We start from the raw sequence: 22347 nt of genomic DNA on the forward strand, positions 1-22347 counted from the left end.
TTTACTTCAAGTACTGTGCTTACGCACAATTTTGTGGCACTTTACTTGAGTATTTCCAATACTTTTACTTCTACTCCACTACACATCTCGGATCCAAATATTGTACTTTTACTCTACTTTAGTTGCCAGTTAGTTTGTAGATTTTGATTATCAAGACAAAACATAGAGAAACCACTTCAGCCTTATATACATTTTGGCCATTTGAAAATAGCCGATCTACAAGCTCATAATGTGCCACATTGCGACACATTGTGAGCTTGTATATCTGCTATTCACGAAAAAAATATAAAAAAAATGGGACATTCTGCACAACGAGTACTTTTACTTTTGGTACTTTAAGCACCACCGCTGGTTACGAGCGGCGCCATCGTTGCCTCGTTGAAGCGTGAGCCTCCCTACCTGTCAGGTACCCGGGGTCGGGCACGGGATCCGACAGCTCCTCGTGGCACTGAACCTCTGTTGGCACCGACGCCACCACCATGCCATCTGGGAGCTGCTGCTCGATGCCGCGGGCAAAGTTCTTCTGCCTGCCATGAAGAGGGATGACACCGCGGGAAGCCTTAATTTAGAGACGCCATTACTCACTCGTCCAACAAGAAGAAGGAGGGGGGACCGAAAGTGCGCGTGGGGGGGGGGGGGGGGGGGGGGGGGGGGGGGGGGGGGGGCGGGGAGCGAGAAATTAGGAGAAGAGAGAGAGAGAGAGAGAGAGAGAGAGAGAGAGAGAGAGAGAGAGAGAGAGAGAGAGAGAGGAGCAACAAAGGAAAGGCTTGTCGAGGGTTAAAGGGCTACCTTTTTTTTCACTGACAAAAGCTAAACAAAAGCTAAATAAAGACTACACTATGACTAAAACTAAGACTATATATTGACAACTGTGTGACCAAATCAAAACTAGAGTAAAATGTTAAGGATGGACAAGTGGAGAAGAGATCCAGATGGATCTCTGGAACAACATATTTTCAGATGGGGGTCGGCGGCCAATTACATATATATTTGGAGGTCCTTGACATGAAATATTTTGAGAACCACTGACAGAAACATGGGTTTTTCAGAAAACTGTCAGGATTTAGAAGACATTTGTAGAATCGATGGTAGGTCTAAATGGGTTGAACAGGCAGGTGTGTAACAGGTGTGTAATTGGCAGGTTTATTATGAAGAAGTGTGAAACTGAAATCACAAACAGGTATGACATCAGTCATAGGCACAAAATAACACTATTACAGTGCTCTTCAGGTAAGTAATGGATGTATGTAGGAATTAGAGGCATCATTAATTGCAAGTGCAAATATTATGAACATTACTGTAAACATATTGTCATGCTATTATTTAACTAACAATATAACATCCAGCCAAAAACATGTGTACATTATCCAAGTCATTCTAACAATATGTACTTACAGATGGTTCCATAAATTAAAAAGGGAAATCAATGAAATGCATTGGAATGCCTGCAGCACAGCCTCTCTGAGACACATTGATGCTCTGTTTGAGTGCACAAAGCCACTTCCTGATATTCTTCTTCTACTACTCAACTGAAAAGGAAGTTAACCAAAAAGACAGGAAATACCAGAATAAAAGTCAGTACTGCAGTAGTCCTACTCAAAATTGCCCCCTGGTGGAGAACTCTCTAAGACCCCCTTTTCCACCGTTTGGGAACCGGTTCAGTTCAGAACCAGTTTTTTGTCCATGAGCCAGACCTCCAAAATTGGAACGTTAATTATGAATTGAGTGTGCAAAACCATACCTATATTAAAGGACAATTCTTACCTTTATCCATGCAAGGCACCAACCTGCTCATCAGGAGCAATTTGGGGTTCAGTGTCTTGCTCAAGGACACTTCGACACTAACTCTGGGGGAGCCTGGGTTCGAACTGGCAACCTTGCGGTTACTATCCAGCCACTCTACCCCTGAGCCACCGCCGCCCCCTAGTGGCCACTCTACCCCTGAGCCACCGCCGCCCCCTAGTGGCCACTCTACCCCTGAGCCACCGCCGCCCCCCTAGTGGCCACTCTACCCCTGAGCCACCGCCGCCCCCCTAGTGGCCACTCTACCCCTGAGCCACCGCTGCCCCCTAGTGGCCACTCTACCCCTGAGCCACCGCCGCCCCTGTCCTACACACTGAAGGTCATTCATTATGTACTGACAAGTTCTGTTTGAAGTTGTTAATTCAGTTTGTCTTTAAAAGAATATATTTTGTATACTTTTAACTGTGCCCCTTATGTGCCTCCCTTGTGTTGCAACCCCCGAGTCGGGTTGTTACGATGTCTGCAGAAGAAGACTCATCAAGTCTCAGCAGAAGTATTTGTCATGTTCATGTTGATGGTTCCGTTGTAGCGTGATTCATATTTAATGTGATGAGGTGTTTGGGTTTGTTTTTCTTTGTTTGTTTGAAACGACTGTCGGCTTCCATTGCATATTTTTCCTCCCCATTATTCACTTGTCTAATTGCAGGAGAGGTTCAAACAAAGGTTTTAGTACACAACGTGGATCCACACACTTTAGCTCTTTTGATCCATTGAAGCAAATGAGTGCTTTAGTCATTCCGGTAACATTTGGGACAATAGAATATGAGACCATATTTGTCATGTAGAACGAAAATACATCGCATGGATGCAACTGGGACGTATCCTCAGTGATGTATCCCAAGGTCATCTGGGTTTCGGGTCTCGCGAACATCATACCCCTCACTCGGGTGACCCAGCCGGGGTGATCAAGTCCCGACTTACGTCCCAGTAGCTACCCTCGATCAGACCCACTAGGGAAAGACAGGGCTGCACAATCCGTTGGAACCACTCCGGAACTAGTGGGTTGCCTCCTGTCCGGAACTGTGGGTTGCCTCCTGTCCGGGCCCCTCCTACGTCTCACCAGTTCCACTCCTGCTCTCACCAGGAGTACTGCATGTAGTGATCTTAAACGTGCAAAGCACTGGGAGTGCTTTGCACGTTTAAGATCACTATTTTCCGCTCTGTGTTAATCGGCACGATGCCGCCTAGCGCTAAGCGCAATCCCTATCGACTTTGCGCGGTGGGAGTTCCGGTCGTAACATGAGGTGTGGTCTATTGCAGGGGTTCTCAACCCGTGGGTCGCGACCCCTCCGGGGGTCGCCAAATTATTTTGGGGGGTCCCCAAAATATTTTCAAAAAGAAAAAGATTTTTTTTTAATTCTATTTTCACGATTTTTCAAAAATAGCAGACCTACAAGTTCATAGCGCGCCACTCGGTGGCGCGCTATGAGCTTGTAGATCTGCTATTTTTCAATAGCTAAATTATAACAATGCTTAAAACACCAAAAGGGGTTCCCGCCCAAAATGGTTTAAGGTTATTGTAGCAGTCAATTTATATTGGGGGTCGGGAGGGGGCGGGGGCCCCGAGACATTGCCAAAGCATTTCCGGGGGTCCCCGGCCAAAAACGTTGAGAACCCCTGGTCTAGTGCGATGCGATCACGGCACAATGCCAGCTGAAACTCTTTCCTTTGGGGAAAATCAAAGCTTTGACATTGATTTTTGCCAGGACAGTCACTGCAGGCTGCAAAGGAGTCTCTGCTGGCAAAACAAAGGTGTGTGAAGGAAGTAACAGGACTGAAATGGTGATTACTTTGCATGGTCATTGACTGGCGGTGCGGTAGAGGTGTATGAGTATGAGAACTCGGCGGTGGGGTGGCGGTGGCTCAGGGGTAGAGTGGCTGGATGGTAAGGCTAAGGTTGCCAGTTCGAACCCGGGCTCCCCCAGAGTTAGTGTCGAAGTGTCCTTGAGCAAGACACTGAACCCCTAATTGCTCCTGATGTGCAGGTTGGTGCCTTGCATGGTTTTCACTGCCATCGGTGTATGAATGTGTGTGTGAATGTGTGAATGAAATGTAAAGCGCCATCAAAGGCGCTATATAAATGCACCATTTACCATTTAGAACACCATAATAGTCACCTGTGAGTACAGTAGAAACATGGGAATTAGGTTTATACAAATCAAAGTAGCTGCTTGAACTGTTAAAACAAAGTTTATCTAAAGTTTGATTGAAGAGGCGACGGGGGGAATAATTGGGACGAGGCTGCTGATATTTAATTCATCCGACTCTGTGGGGAACAAAGTTTTGCTTTTGATTAATTGGCTTTTTTCCCCTCCTCATACAAAATGTTATTGCTCGGTTGAGCATCAAACCCATATTAGCATAATATGTCTATTTTAAGGTAACGTCGGCAATTACTGGATCTGCGGCCCCCAAAATCACGGAGCACGAGGTTCATTAGGATACGTCTGTGTTGATTCTGGATTCCAGCATCTGTCACTTTTGCAGCCTGAGAGCAACTCTAAGAGTTTCCAGCTGTCAGCATTAGCAGAGCGCTCAAATTGGCAACGAGATGAGTCGATCTGAGTTGTTGCATTCGCTACTGACAGCAGCGCCGTTACTGTGACTGAGGTACCGCTAAGAGTTTGCTAAGTGAAATATGGAAAAATATTGACTATGCATTCCATGTCAATCACCGATCTACAAACATACAACAAGTCTCTTCCGTGACGGGACGCACTCTGCACTGCAGCTGTGGGCTTGTAGCTCTGCACTCTGCACTGCAGCTGTGGGCTTGTAGCTCTGCACTCTGCACTGCAGCTGTGGGCTTGTAGCTCCGTGACGGGACGCACTCTGCACTGCAGCTGTGGGCTTGTAGCTCTGCACTCTGCACTGCAGCTGTGGGCTTGTAGCTCTGCACTCTGCACTGCAGCTGTGGGCTTGTAGCTCGGCGGCTCAACTAAACCGTCGTGCGTCGAAGAATAACTCAGTCAGTATAGATATAGCTGACATAGAACGTGCAGCGCAGGCAGATGGAATGAGCAGCAGCAGTCAGTACAGTTCTATGTGTACCTATATCTGCGCTGTGCGCGACTGCGCAAGGAAGCACTTTTCACTTGCAGTTAAGAGTGAACTACGCATGTGCTAAACTTAACATGAGAGAGTGAATGTTACAGATGAGCTGAGCCAGAAGGCAAAGCTCTCTGTCTACCGAGCAATCTTCGTTCCTACTCTCACCTATGGTCATGAAGTGTGGGTCATGACCGAAAGGTTGCGAATACAAGCGGCCAAAATGAGTTTTCTTCGACGGGTGGCTGGCATCTCCCTTAGAGATAGGGTGAGAAGTTCAGTCACGCGAGAGAGACTCGAGTCGCTGCTTCTTCGCCTGGAAAGGAGCCAGCTTAGGTGGTTCGGGCATCTGGTTAGGATGCCTCTTGGGCGTCTCCCTAGGGAGGTCCTTGAGGCACGTCCTATTGGATCTCTTCTCCACTAGTCCCTCCCTGACATTTAGTCCTACTGGATCTCTTCTCCACTAGTCCCTCCCTGACATTTAGTTCTACTGGATCTCTTCTCCACTAGTCCCTCCCTAACATTTAGTTCTACTGGATCTCTTCTCCACTAGTCCCTCCCTAACATTTAGTTCTACTGGATCTCTTCTCCACTAGTCCCTCCCTGACAGTTTTACTGGATCTCTTCTCCACTAGTCCCTCCCTAACATTTAGTTCTACTGGATCTCTTCTCCACTAGTCCCTCCCTAACATTTAGTTCTACTGGATCTCTTCTCCACTAGTCCCTCCCTGACATTTAGTTCTACTGGATCTCTTCTCCACTAGTCCCTCCCTGACAGTTTTACTGGATCTCTTCTCCACTAGTCCCTCCCTAACATTTAGTTCTACTGGATCTCTTCTCCACTAGTCCCTCCCTGACATTTAGTTCTACTGGATCTCTTCTCCACTAGTCCCTCCCTGACAGTTCTACTGGATCTCTTCTCCACTAGTCCCTCCCTAACATTTAGTTCTACTGGATCTCTTCTCCACTAGTCCCTCCCTGACATTTAGTTCTACTGGATCTCTTCTCCACTAGTCCCTCCCTGACAGTTTTACTGGATCTCTTCTCCACTAGTCCCTCCCTAACATTTAGTTCTACTGGATCTCTTCTCCACTAGTCCCTCCCTGACATTTAGTTCTACTGGATCTCTTCTCCACTAGTCCCTCCCTGACAGTTCTACTGGATCTCTTCTCCACTAGTCCCTCCCTAACATTTAGTTCTACTGGATCTCTTCTCCACTAGTCCCTCCCTGACATTTAGTTCTACTGGATCTCTTCTCCACTAGTCCCTCCCTGACATTTAGTTCTACTGGATCTCTTCTCCACTAGTCCCTCCCTGACATTTAGTTCTACTGGATCTCTTCTCCACTAGTCCCTCCCTAACATTTAGTTCTACTGGATCTCTTCTCCACTAGTCCCTCCCTGACAGTTTTACTGGATCTCTTCTCCACTAGTCTCTCCCTAACATTTAGTTCTACTGGATCTCTTCTCCACTAGTCCCTCCCTGACAGTTTTACTGGATCTCTTCTCCACTAGTCCCTCCCTAACATTTAGTTCTACTGGATCTCTTCTCCACTAGTCCCTCCCTGACATTTAGTTCTACTGGATCTCTTCTCCACTAGTCCCTCCCTAACATTTAGTTCTACTGGATCTCTTCTCCACTAGTCCCTCCCTGACATTTAGTTCTACTGGATCTCTTCTCCACTAGTCCCTCCCTGACATTTAGTTCTACTGGATCTCTTCTCCACTAGTCCCTCCCTGACATTTAGTTCTACTGGATCTCTTCTCCACTAGTCCCTCCCTAACATTTAGTTCTACTGGATCTCTTCTCCACTAGTCCCTCCCTGACATTTAGTTCTACTGGATCTCTTCTCCACTAGTCCCTCCCTGACATTTAGTTCTACTGGATCTCTTCTCCACTAGTCCCTCCCTAACATTTAGTTCTACTGGATCTCTTCTCCACTAGTCTCTCCCTAACATTTAGTTCTACTGGATCTCTTCTCCACTAGTCCCTCCCTGACATTTAGTTCTACTGGATCTCTTCTCCACTAGTCCCTCCCTGACAGTTTTACTGGATCTCTTCTCCACTAGTCCCTCCCTAACATTTAGTTCTACTGGATCTCTTCTCCACTAGTCTCTCCCTAACATTTAGTTCTACTGGATCTCTTCTCCACTAGTCCCTCCCTAACATTTAGTTCTACTGGATCTCTTCTCCACTAGTCCCTCCCTGACATTTAGTTCTACTGGATCTCTTCTCCACTAGTCCCTCCCTAACATTTAGTTCTACTGGATCTCTTCTCCACTAGTCCCTCCCTGACATTTAGTTCTACTGGATCTCTTCTCCACTAGTCCCTCCCTGACATTTAGTTCTACTGGATCTCTTCTCCACTAGTCCCTCCCTGACATTTAGTTCTACTGGATCTCTTCTCCACTAGTCCCTCCCTAACATTTAGTTCTACTGGATCTCTTCTCCACTAGTCCCTCCCTGACATTTAGTTCTACTGGATCTCTTCTCCACTAGTCCCTCCCTGACATTTAGTTCTACTGGATCTCTTCTCCACTAGTCCCTCCCTAACATTTAGTTCTACTGGATCTCTTCTCCACTAGTCTCTCCCTAACATTTAGTTCTACTGGATCTCTTCTCCACTAGTCCCTCCCTGACATTTAGTTCTACTGGATCTCTTCTCCACTAGTCCCTCCCTAACATTTAGTTCTACTGGATCTCTTCTCCACTAGTCCCTCCCTGACATTTAGTTCTACTGGATCTCTTCTCCACTAGTCCCTCCCTAACATTTAGTTCTACTGGATCTCTTCTCCACTAGTCCCTCCCTGACATTTAGTTCTACTGGATCTCTTCTCCACTAGTCCCTCCCTGACATTTAGTTCTACTGGATCTCTTCTCCACTAGTCCCTCCCTAACATTTAGTTCTACTGGATATCTTCTCCACTAGTCCCTCCCTAACATTTAGTTCTACTGGATCTCTTCTCCACTAGTCCCTCCCTAACATTTAGTTCTACTGGATCTCTTCTCCACTAGTCCCTCCCTGACATTTAGTTCTACTGGATCTCTTCTCCACTAGTCCCTCCCTGACATTTAGTTCTACTGGATCTCTTCTCCACTAGTCCCTCCCTAACATTTAGTTCTACTGGATCTCTTCTCCACTAGTCCCTCCGTAACATTTAGTTCTACTGGATCTCTTCTCCACTAGTCCCTCCCTAACATTTAGTTCTACTGGATCTCTTCTCCACTAGTCCCTCCCTAACATTTAGTTCTACTGGATCTCTTCTCCACTAGTCCCTCCCTGACATTTAGTTCTACTGGATCTCTTCTCCACTAGTCCCTCCCTGACATTTAGTTCTACTGGATCTCTTCTCCACTAGTCCCTCCCTAACATTTTAGTCTATTTAAAAAAAAAAAATGTTGACGAAATTGTCAAAATATTTAGTCGTCATTTACACGGTTTTCGTCAGTGAAACACATAAACCAGCGACACACTATGTATGACCATATACCAATGCCTGGGGTGACCAACCAACCAACTGACTGACGGGAATTGCACATTTTCATAGACCTGTGGTCGCAAAAAAATAAAGATCATGAACCGAAATCCAATCCACGCTGCTCTGGGGATGCTGTGATGGGGCCTTGTTGACAGAGAGTGGCTGCTGTCTTTGGAAACACTGTCTTTGAACAGATACAGTCCGTCCCCCCCACCCTCAGCAGGGGGGCCACACTCATATCTCTCAACAATTTCTGTCCTAGATGGCGTCTACACACAGGAGGCAGGATGAAAGAATGTGGAATCAGCACGTTTGAAATAATGCGTGTGTGCCACGCGAGGCCATGGCATGGAACCCAACCTGCTCTAAAAACATGAGAAGTGTTTCGGGGGCATCGGCGGTATTCCTCCAGAAGGGATCAAGGGGGCAGGATCAGTGCTACTTTGTTGAAGTTGTTTATCTGTGTGTGCATGTGCATGTGCATGTGCATGTGCATGTGCCATAAATTTGACTTGTTACCATCAGGCAGGAGTGAAATTAGCAGAAGAGAAGGGTTAAAAGACTTAGTTTGTGCCAAATGCTGTGGACATTTTAAATAGGAACATGTTTAAATAGTTCCACCTGTTGCTGTGTTATTATGGGAATGCATTTGATATAGTATTTTAATGCATTTGTGTATTTTATGTAACCAGAGCGGTGCCCGTTGGAGCCTCTACAGCGGTACCCGTTGGGCACTGGCCTACTTGGTACGATGCAAGTTGGAAATGCATGCCCCACCCAGATATTATGTCTGTGTCCCTTTTATGCCCATATATGGAGTTCTTTGTCAGGCATGCCCAAATATGCAGACGTCGGAATGATGTCAGGCCAGCTCCATATACAGTGTGGACACTGAGCAGGGGGCCTGTCCAGAGACCGGGCAGAGGCCTTTTTGGGGCGGTTCTGGACAACCGTGGGTCCGACCGACTCCACTGCACCGGGCACTGCAATACCTGTGGTGGTGATGTCAGAATGATGTCAGAATACGGTGGGACGAAGCCATATTTAGGTTATGCCCAAATATGGAGTGTATGGCCCTGTTAGGATTTAAATGGGTTGAACAATGTCATGTGAACGTACTCTGACTGTGAGACGGTGACAGATGCTCTGTGGCACCACAGCGGGTGGGGGGGGGGGGGGGGCTTTCTGAAGAGGTGCCAGGGAAAAAGGTCTTGAGCGCCACGGCTGGCGTTGGGCATGAAGCAGAATAATAACTACACTCTCTCTCTCTCTCTCTCTCTCTCTCTCTCTTGAGTTGGGCAAGACACAACGGGTGAGAGGTGTGTGTATGCATGTGTGCGTGCGTGCGTGCATGTGTGCGTGCGTGCGTGCGTGCGTGCGTGCGTGCGTGCATGCGTGCGTGCGTGCGTGCGTGCGTGCGTGCGTGCGTGCGTGCGTGCGTGCGTGCGTGCGTGCGTGCGTGCGTGCGTGCGTGCGTGCGTGCGTGCGTGCGTGCGCAAGCACTGTACACTTTCATCAACAGCAACGATTTAAGTAGCGGCGCATCGACGGAAACTCGTGTGTGTGTGTGTGTGTGTGTGTGTGTGTGTGTGTGTGTGTGTGTGTGTGTGTGAAGCTGTTAGCGGTAATAGCATTTCATTCTAATTGCCGAGCGCTCGTGTTTACAATGGCATATCCGGAGCTGCGTAACAGCTGCTGCCTTATTATCACCAAGTTATTATCACCACGCCATAGCGTTCCTGAAGCTGCAGAATACAGTACTATATAATACACGCCACGCACATTCTGAACTAACCCATTTAGGCCTGTCGTCAAACATTGTAAAAATGTCTTCAAAATCCTGACAGTTTTCTGAAAAACCTTTATATGTTTCTGTATCTCCAAAAGATACTCCAAAAACTCCAAAAATGATATGTAATATGCCGCCGACCCCCCATCTGAAAATATGTTGTTCCAGGGAACGTCCCCAGAGGCAAAGATTTGATTTAAAATGTTCACTCTGTAATAATATATATTCAAAGATTTGAGGCACATTTTCCACGATTTTTCAAAAATAGCAGACCTACAAGTTCATAGCGCGGCATGCCGCGCTATGAGCTTGTAGATCTGCTATTTTTCAATAGCCAAAGCATAACATTATGCTTTAAAACACCAAAAGGGGTTCCCGCCCAAAATGGGCTAATACAAGCGATGGTGCAGATTGTCTCGTTAGGACTTCCATACACAGTGAGATAGGAGCGCGGCAGGAACTTCCATTTAAGTTTTGTACTATTATTATAGCGGCATGATTATCCTCGTTGTTCAACGTTAAAAGGGCCAATCCATTTGTAACTATTCCTTAACCTACTGGAAGAGGTCAAGGGTTTCTCAGGCCTGCAGCACTCCAAGGTGTGAAGAGGTCAAGGGTTTCTCAGGCCTGCAGCACTCCAAGGTGTGGAAGAGGTCAAGGGTTTCTCAGGCCTGCAGCACTCCAAGGTGTGAAGAGGTCAAGGGTTTCTCAGGCCTGCAGCACTCCAAGGTGTGAAGAGGTCAAGGGTTTCTCAGGCCTGCAGCACTCCAAGGTGTGAAGAGGTCAAGGGTTTCTCAGGCCTGCAGCACTCCAAGGTGTGAAGAGGTCAAGGGTTTCTCAGGCCTGCAGCACTCCAAGGTGTGAAGAGGTCAAGGGTTTCTCAGGCCTGCAGCACTCCAAGGTGTGAAGAGGTCAAGGGTTTCTCAGGCCTGCAGCACTCCAAGGTGTGCCCAAAGGTTTGGACGACCACAGCTCTCTGATGAAGTCAGAGTTCACGACGTGGCATGGCTATATTTCCCTCTCTTCTTTTTTTGTGTTCATTTAATCATTTTACATTGCAGGCCCGCGGTCACTCTTATTTATTTCAAAACAGAACTAAAGACCTTTGTGGTTGCCGCAGCCTTTGATTGATTTACAAGGTTCAAGGTTCAAGGAGTTTTATTGTCATTCCATACAAGCACAGAACGAAATGTGATTACCTCAGGTCCTGGTCAGGCAAGTAAAATACAGTACGTTACATTTATCTTTCTCTTTTCTTTTCTGCACTGTGATCCTAATGTCATTTTCATAATTGTGTTTCCTCTGCTACAGTAGATGTTCTGTGTATAAGGCACGTTGAATTGCCGTGTTATTGGAAAGCGCTATACAAATAAAACCTCGTCTTGCCTTGCATTGAAACTTTCATCCGGTCGAATAAATTAACCCATTTTGGGCGGGAACCCTTTTTGGTGTTGTAAGCATTATGTTATGCTTTAGCGATTTAAAAATAGCAGATCTACAAGCTCATAGCGCGGCACCGAGTGCGCTATGAGCTTGTAGGTCTGCTATTTTTTGAAAAATCGTGAAAATGTGGCCGAAATGTTTGAATATATTCTTTCAGAGCGAACGTTATTACACTCAAATCCTTGCTTCTGGGGGGTCCCTGGAACAACATATTTTCAGATGGGGGTCGGCGGCCAATGACATATATTTTTGGGGGTCCTTGACATGAAAATGTTTGAGAACGAATGACATGGAATCTTTTTTTTAGAAAACGGTCAGGATTTAGGCATTTTGTAGAATCGATCTCAGGTCGAAAAGGATTAAGCTCTTTTTTGCAGCACACAGGCAGCAGGCTTCCCGGTCACGTGTACAGTAATTCACTGTATACTTGCCGTATGGTATAATTGGGCCTCCCATTAGCCATGCAGGCAGGCAGGCAGGCAGGCAGGCAGGCAGGCAGGCAGGCAGCCCCATCACACATCACCATCTAGTCTGCCTGCCTGTGCACAAACCATTTGCCGCTCTTCAAAGTCTGCCTCATACCCTCTCCTCTCCTCCCTTTCTAAATGAGATCAGAGCATTTGAGATTTAGCTTCTTGATGTTATTAACTTTCCTGCTTCATCCACTCACTCCCCCTCTCCCTCCCCCTCTATCCCTCTCTCCCCCCACCCCCTCTCTCTCTCTCTCTCTCTCTCCCTCTCTCTCTCTCCCCCGCCACTGTTATGATGTATGTGTTGAGTGGATGAGCTGACCCCTCGGGCAGTCTGGATGAGCTGACCCCTCGGGCAGCCAAGATGAGCTGACCCCCGGCCGGGCAGGGCAGAAAAAAGAACAGGCACGACTCCGAAATAAATTCCACAACCGCCAACAATTTTCCTGACCTCCTGGCGCCGTGGGTTCAGCGGGCAGAATTTCAGCAAGCGGACGACGTTAATTAACCGACACGTCAAAGCACCGTCCACACCGCCTAACGGACCTCCAAACAGGGTCGGTAAACTTCTCTTCTTTTGTCTATAACATTTAGCCCATTTTGGGCGGGAAACCCTTTCGGTGTTTCAAGCATTATGTTATGCTTTAGCTATTGAAAAACAGCAGATCTACAAGCTCATAGCGCGCCACCGAGTGGCGCGCTACGAGCTTGTAGGTCTGCTGTTTTTGAAAAGTCGTGAAAATGTGGCGCAAATCTTTGAATATATATTTCAGAGCGAACATTTTTAACTAAAATATTGGCTTCTGGGGGGGTCCCTGGAACTACATATTTTGAGATGGGGGTCCGTGGCCCAATAGAGATAATTCTGGGGGTCCTTGACATGAAAAAGGTTGAGCACCACTGACATAGAAACATGGGTTTTTCAGAAACAATGTTAGGATTTAGAAGCCTTTTTTTATCGACCTCAGTCCAAAATGGATTAATCACCATGGACATCTGAAAAGGAATACTTTTATTTCCTCCCCTCCCCTTTTCCACTATAGTAATCTTGACTCTTTTGTCTGTGTAAATATGTTGCAGTATGAATACAAACTAAGCATTGTGTTAGTTTCATTCAGGACACAGGAGTCATCTCTACGCCTCAGCTTTAACCCATTTTGATCAGATTCTATAAATGTCTTCTACATCCTGACAGTTTTCTGAAAAAGCTATGTTTCTATGTCAGTCGTTCATCGATTTTTCAAAAATAGCAGACCTACAAGCTCGTAGCGCGCCACTCGGTGGCGCGCTACGAGCTTGTAGATCTGCTATTTTTCAATAGCTAAAGCATAACATAATGCTAACACCAAAAGGGGTTCCCGCCCAAAATGGGTTAATCAGCTGTCAGTCGGCTCGTTGCCACTCCTTCCTATCCACACCAATCGCATCTCTTCCCTCAACGAGGCGGTCCGTTTCAAACCCTGGATCTCTGCTTTTACATCGCTGGCTGCTGCAATGCATCTGTTCAAATGGACCCTACAATATTGCACTGGTCTTCAGTCAATATTTAGAAAAAGAAAGAAAGTAGAACAGCTGCTCCTTCGCCTGGAAAGGAGCCAGCTGAGGTGGTTCGGGCATCTGGTTAGGATGCCTCTCGGGCGCCTCCCTAGGGGAGGTCCTCGACGCACGTCCCACTGGGAGGAGACCCCGGGGCAGACCAAGGACCACGTCCCACTGGGAGGAGACCCCGGGGCAGACCAAGGACCACGTCCCACTGGGAGGAGACCCCGGGGCAGACCAAGGACCACGTCCCACTGGGAGGAGACCCCGGGGCAGACCAAGGACCACGTCCCACTGGGAGGAGACCCCGGGGCAGACCAAGGCGCAGTTGGAGGAAATCGACTCACTGGCCTTGGAACGCCTCGGAATCCCCCAGGAGGAAGTCACTAATGTTGCTCTGGAGAGGGAAGTCTGGAGCACTCTGGTGGACTCACGCACGCACGCACGCACGCACGCACGCACGCACGCACGCACGCACGCACGCACACACACACACACGCACGCAGCTCGTCTTCCCCCGGTATACCTGAAGGTGGCCTTGAGGATCTGTCCGGTGGAGATGTCCTTGGAGTGGTTGTTGTATCCGTAGAACAGGTCTCCGAACACGGTCTGGTTGGCAGGGATGTCAGCTGTCTCGCCACAGTCCAGGCCCTCTGTGCAGACCTCGGACAGAGGCTGGCACGACCGCCCGTCTGGCCCCCGTCTGTAGTCCTCAATGCACCTGGAACACAGTCACACATACATGTTCAATACACCTAGAATACAGTCAAACATACATGTTCAATACACCTGGAACACAGTCACACATACATGTTCAATACAGCTAGAACACAGTCAAACATACATGTTCAATACAGCTAGAACACAGTCAAACATACATGTTCAATACAGCTAGAACACAGTCAAACATACATGTTCAATACACCTGGAACACAGTCAAACATACATGTTCAATACAGCTAGAACACAGTCAAACATACATGTTCAATACACCTGGAACACAGTCAAACATACATGTTCAATACAGCTAGAACACAGTCACACATACATGTTCAATACAGCTAGAACACAGTCACACATACATGTTCAATACACCTAGAACACAGTCAAACATACATGTTCAATACAGCTGCATCACAGTCAAACATACATGTTCAATACAGCTGCATCACAGACAAACATACATGTTCAACACAGCTAGAACACAGTCAAACATACATGTTCAATACAGCTGGAACACAGTCAAACATACATGTTCAATACAGCTGCATCACAGTCAAACATACATGTTCAATACAGCTGCATCACAGTCACACATACATGTTCAATACAGCTAGAACACAGTCAAACATACATGTTCAATACAGCTGGAACACAGTCAAACATACATGTTCAATACACCTAGAATACAGTCACACATACATGTTCAATACACCTAGAATACAGTCAAACATACATGTTCAATACAGCTGGAACACAGTCAAACATACATGTTCAATACAGCTAGAACACAGTCAAACATACATGTTCAATACAGCTAGAACACAGTCACACATACATGTTCAATACAGCTAGAACACAGTCAAACATACATGTTCAATACAACTAGAACACAGTCAAACATACATGTTCAATACAGCTGGAACACAGTCAAACATACATGTTCAATACAGCTAGAACACAGTCAAACATACATGTTCAATACAGCTAGAACACAGTCAAACATACATGTTCAATACAGCTGGAACACAGTCAAACATACATGTTCAATACAGCTGGAACACAGTCAAACATACATGTTCAATACAGCTAGAACACAGTCAAACATACATGTTCAATACAGCTAGAACACAGTCAAACATACATGTTCAATACAGCTAGAACACAGTCAAACATACATGTTCAATACAGCTAGAACACAGTCACACATACATGTTCAATACACCTAGAACACAGTCAAACATACATGTTCAATACAGCTGCATCACAGTCAAACATACATGTTCAATACAGCTGCATCACAGACAAACATACATGTTCAACACAGCTAGAACACAGTCAAACATACATGTTCAATACAGCTGGAACACAGTCAAACATACATGTTCAATACAGCTGCATCACAGTCAAACATACATGTTCAATACAGCTGCATCACAGTCACACATACATGTTCAATACAGCTAGAACACAGTCAAACATACATGTTCAATACAGCTAGAACACAGTCAAACATACATGTTCAATACAGCTAGAACACAGTCAAACATACATGTTCAATACAGCTAGAACACAGTCAAACATACATGTTCAATACACCTACAGTCCACCATACATGTTCAATACAGCTGGAACACAGTCAAACATACATGTTCAATACAGCTAGAACACAGTCAAACATACATGTTCAATACAGCTAGAACACAGTCAAACATACATGTTCAATACAGCTGGAACACAGTCAAACATACATGTTCAATACAGCTAGAACACAGTCAAACATACATGTTCAATACACCTAGAACACAGTCAAACATACATGTTCAATACAGCTGGAACACAGTCAAACATACATGTTCAATACACCTACAGTCAAACATACATGTTCAATACAGCTAGAACACAGTCACACATACATGTTCAATACAGCTAGAACACAGTCAAACATACATGTTAAACACAGCTGGAACACAGTCAAACATACATGTTCAATACAGCTGCATCACAGTCAAACATACATGTTCAATACACCTAGAACACAGTCAAACATACATGTTCAATACAGCTGGAACACAGTCAAACATACATGTTCAATACAGATAGAACACAGTCAAACATACATGTTCAATACAGCTAGAACACAGTCAAACATACATGTTCAATACAGCTGGAACACAGTCCAACATACATGTTCAATACAGCTAGAACACAGTCACACATACATGTTCAATACAGCTAGAACACAGTCAAACATACATGTTCAATACAGCTGGAACACAGTCAAACATACATGTTCAATACAGCTAGAACACAGTCAAACAGACATGTTCAATACAGCTGGAACACAGTCAAACATACATGTTCAATACAGCTGCAGCACAGTCAAACATACATGTTCAATACAGCTAGAACACAGTCAAACATACATGTTCAATACAGCTAGAACACAGTCACACATACATGTTCAATACAGCTAGAACACAGTCAAACACACATGTTCAATACAGCTAGAACACAGTCACACATACATGTTCAATACAGCTAGAACACAGTCAAACATACATGTTCAATACAGCTAGAACACAGTCACACATACATGTTCAATACACCTGGAACACAGTCAAACATACATGTTCAATACAGCTAGAACACAGTCACACATACATGTTCAATACACCTAGAACACAGTCAAACATACATGTTCAATACAGCTAGAACACAGTCAAACATACATGTTCAATACACCTGGAACACAGTCAAACATACATGTTCAATACAGCTGCATCACAGTCAAACATACATGTTCAATACAGCTAGAACACAGTCAAACATACATGTTCAATACAGCTGGAACACAGTCACACATACATGTTCAATACACCTGGAACACAGTCACACATACATGTTCAATACAGCTAGAACACAGTCAAACATACATGTTCAATACAGCTAGAACACAGTCACACATACATGTTCAATACAGCTAGAACACAGTCAAACATACATGTTCAATACAGCTAGAACACAGTCAAACATACATGTTCAATACAGCTAGAACACAGTCACACATACATGTTCAATACAGCTAGAACACAGTCAAACATACATGTTCAATACAGCTAGAACACAGTCAAACATACATGTTCAATACAGCTGGAACACAGTCAAACATACATGTTCAATACAGCTAGAACACAGTCACACATACATGTTCAATACAGCTAGAACACAGTCAAACATACATGTTCAATACAGCTAGAACACAGTCACACATACATGTTCAATACAGCTAGAACACAGTCAAACATACATGTTCAACACACCTAGAATACAGTCAAACATACATGTTCAATACACCTAGAATACAGTCAAACATACATGTTCAATACACCTAGAATACAGTCAAACATACATGTTCAATACACCTAGAATACAGTCAAACATACATGTTCAATACAGCTAGAACACAGTCAAACATACATATCTGTATTGTCTTCAATACACCTGCAGTCAAACATACATATATGTATAGTCTTCAATGCACCTGCAGTCAAACATACATATATGTATAGTCTTCAATGCACCTGCAGTCAAACATACATATATGTATAGTCTTCAATACACCTACAGTCAAACATACATATCTGTATTGTCTTCAATACACCTACAGTCAAACATACATATCTGTATAGTCTTCAATACACCTACAGTCAAACATACATATCTGTATAGTCTTCAATACACCTACAGTCAAACATACATATATGTATTGTCTTCAATACACCTACAGTCAAACATACATATCTGTATAGTCTTCAATACACCTACAGTACAGTCAAACATACATATATGTATAGTCTTCAATACACCTACAGTCAAACATACATATATGTATAGTCTTCAATACACCTGCAGTCAAACATACATATATGTATAGTCTTCAATACACCTACAGTCAAACATACATATATGTATAGTCTTCAATACACCTGCAGTCAAACATACATATATGTATAGTCTTCAATACACCTACAGTCAAACATACATATATGTATTGTCTTCAATACACCTACAGTACAGTCAAACATACATATATGTATAGTCTTCAATACACCTGCAGTACAGTCAAACATACATATCTGTATTGTCTTCAATACACCTACAGTCAAACATACATATCTGTAGACCTCAATACACCTGCAGTACAGTCACACATAACACCAAAAAGTGCTCCAAATGCACCATTTATTTGCAAACTGTACTAGGCTACTATTAACACTAGCAGGCTGATAGACCGACGGATACACATTTAATGTTGGGCTTTTTTAATATCCAGCTGCCCTCGTGGGGATCCAGTAAGACTATGACTGTGTAGGGATATGCAGGGAAGCTTAACCTATTTAGGCCTGACGTCGAAATAAAAAAAAATTCTTCTAAATTCACAGTTTTCTGAAAGATGTTTCTGTATGAGTGGTGCTCCATATTGTCAATATTGTCAATGTCAAGAACCCCAAAAATGATATGTAATTGGCCGCCGACCCCCATCTTAAAATATGTTGTTCCAGGAACCCCTCAAAAGCAAAGATTTTAGTTAAAAACGTTGGCTCTGAAAGAATATATATTCAAAGATTTGTGCCATATTTTCATGATTTTTCTAAAATAGCAGATCTACAAGCTCATAGCGCGCCACTCGGTGGCGCGCTATGAGCTTGTAGATCTGCTATTTTCCAATAGCTAAATTATAACATAGAATACAGTCAAACATACATGTTCAATACAGCTAGAACACAGTCAAACATACATGTTCAATACAGCTAGAACACAGTCACACATACATGTTCAATACAGCTAGAACACAGTCAAACATACATGTTCAATACAGCTAGAACACAGTCAAACATACATGTTCAATACAGCTAGAACACAGTCACACATACATGTTCAATACAGCTAGAACACAGTCAAACATACATGTTCAATACAGCTGGAACACAGTCAAACATACATGTTCAATACAGCTAGAACACAGTCAAACATACATGTTCAATACAGCTAGAACACAGTCAAACATACATGTTCAATACAGCTGGAACACAGTCAAACATACATGTTCAATACAGCTAGAACACAGTCAAACATACATGTTCAATACAGCTAGAACACAGTCAAACATACATGTTCAATACAGCTAGAACACAGTCAAACATACATGTTCAATACAGCTGGAACACAGTCCAACATACATGTTCAATACAGCTAGAACACAGTCAAACATACATGTTCAATACAGCTAGAACACAGTCAAACATACATGTTCAATACAGCTGGAACACAGTCAAACATACATGTTCAATACAGCTAGAACACAGTCAAACAGACATGTTCAATACAGCTGGAACACAGTCAAACATACATGTTCAATACAGCTGCAGCACAGTCAAACATACATGTTCAATACAGCTAGAACACAGTCAAACATACATGTTCAATACAGCTAGAACACAGTCACACATACATGTTCAATACAGCTAGAACACAGTCAAACACACATGTTCAATACAGCTAGAACACAGTCACACATACATGTTCAATACAGCTAGAACACAGTCAAACATACATGTTCAATACAGCTAGAACACAGTCACACATACATGTTCAATACAGCTAGAACACAGTCAAACATACATGTTCAATACAGCTAGAACACAGTCAAACATACATGTTCAATACACCTAGAACACAGTCAAACATACATGTTCAATACACCTGGAACACAGTCAAACATACATGTTCAATACAGCTGCATCACAGTCAAACATACATGTTCAATACAGCTAGAACACAGTCAAACATACATGTTCAATACAGCTAGAACACAGTCACACATACATGTTCAATACACCTAGAACACAGTCAAACATACATGTTCAATACAGCTAGAACACAGTCAAACATACATGTTCAATACAGCTAGAACACAGTCAAACATACATGTTCAATACACCTGGAACACAGTCAAACATACATGTTCAATACAGCTGCATCACAGTCAAACATACATGTTCAATACAGCTAGAACACAGTCAAACATACATGTTCAATACAGCTGGAACACAGTCACACATACATGTTCAATACACCTGGAACACAGTCACACATACATGTTCAATACAGCTAGAACACAGTCAAACATACATGTTCAATACAGCTAGAACACAGTCAAACATACATGTTCAATACAGCTAGAACACAGTCAAACATACATGTTCAATACAGCTAGAACACAGTCAAACATACATGTTCAATACACCTGGAACACAGTCACACATACATGTTCAATACAGCTAGAACACAGTCAAACATACATGTTCAATACAGCTAGAACACAGTCACACATACATGTTCAATACAGCTAGAACACAGTCACACATACATGTTCAATACAGCTAGAACACAGTCAAACATACATGTTCAATACAGCTAGAACACAGTCAAACATACATGTTCAATACACCTGGAACACAGTCACACATACATGTTCAATACAGCTAGAACACAGTCAAACATACATGTTCAATACAGCTAGAACACAGTCAAACATACATGTTCAATACAGCTAGAACACAGTCACACATACATGTTCAATACAGCTAGAACACAGTCACACATACATGTTCAATACAGCTGGAACACAGTCAAACATACATGTTCAATACAGCTAGAACACAGTCACACATACATGTTCAATACAGCTAGAACACAGTCAAACATACATGTTCAATACAGCTGCATCACAGTCAAACATACATGTTCAATACAGCTGGAACACAGTCAAACATACATGTTCAATACAGCTAGAACACAGTCACACATACATGTTCAATACAGCTGGAACACAGTCAAACATACATGTTCAATACAGCTAGAACACAGTCACACATACATGTTCAATACAGCTAGAACACAGTCACACATACATGTTCAATACAGCTGGAACACAGTCAAACATACATGTTCAATACAGCTAGAACACAGTCACACATACATGTTCAATACAGCTAGAACACAGTCACACATACATGTTCAATACAGCTAGAACACAGTCAAACATACATGTTCAATACAGCTAGAACACAGTCACACATACATGTTCAATACAGCTGGAACACAGTCAAACATACATGTTCAATACAGCTAGAACACAGTCAAACATACATGTTCAATACAGCTAGAACACAGTCACACATACATGTTCAATACAGCTAGAACACAGTCAAACATACATGTTCAATACAGCTAGAACACAGTCACACATACATGTTCAATACAGCTGGAACACAGTCAAACATACATGTTCAATACAGCTGGAACACAGTCAAACATACATGTTCAATACAGCTAGAACACAGTCACACATACATGTTCAATACAGCTAGAACACAGTCACACATACATGTTCAATACAGCTAGAACACAGTCACACATACATGTTCAATACAGCTAGAACACAGTCACACATACATGTTCAATACAGCTAGAACACAGTCACACATACATGTTCAATACAGCTAGAACACAGTCAAACATACATGTTCAATACAGCTAGAACACAGTCAAACATACATGTTCAATACAGCTAGAACACAGTCAAACATACATGTTCAATACAGCTGGAACACAGTCAAACATACATGTTCAATACAGCTAGAACACAGTCAAACATACATGTTCAATACACCTAGAATACAGTCAAACATACATGTTCAATACACCTAGAATACAGTCAAACATACATGTTCAATACAGCTAGAACACAGTCAAACATACATGTTCAATACACCTAGAATACAGTCAAACATACATGTTCAATACACCTAGAATACAGTCAAACATACATGTTCAATACACCTAGAATACAGTCAAACATACATGTTCAATACACCTAGAATACAGTCAAACATACATGTTCAATACAGCTAGAACACAGTCAAACATACATGTTCAATACACCTAGAATACAGTCAAACATACATGTTCAATACACCTAGAATACAGT

At 43.6% G+C, this 22347-nt stretch overlaps 1 protein-coding gene across 1 annotated transcript in view; it reads right to left on the reverse strand.

The window, feature by feature from the left end:
• Positions 1-22347, reverse strand: part of astn1 (astrotactin 1) — a gene marked incomplete at its 3' end in the record, with an annotated part of 1033675 nt that overhangs the window by 658175 nt on the left and 353153 nt on the right. The window contains exons 19-20 of the mRNA XM_079507194.1: positions 14098-14292; positions 400-527 (exon numbers count right to left, since the gene is read on the reverse strand). Of these exons, the coding sequence (XP_079363320.1) occupies positions 400-527; positions 14098-14292 (323 nt within the window). The remainder of the gene's footprint in view (positions 1-399; positions 528-14097; positions 14293-22347) is intronic.

This window comes from Electrona antarctica, assembly GCF_951216825.1.
Source record: "Electrona antarctica genome assembly, chromosome: 1".
Taxonomy (NCBI): Eukaryota; Metazoa; Chordata; class Actinopteri; order Myctophiformes; family Myctophidae; genus Electrona; species Electrona antarctica.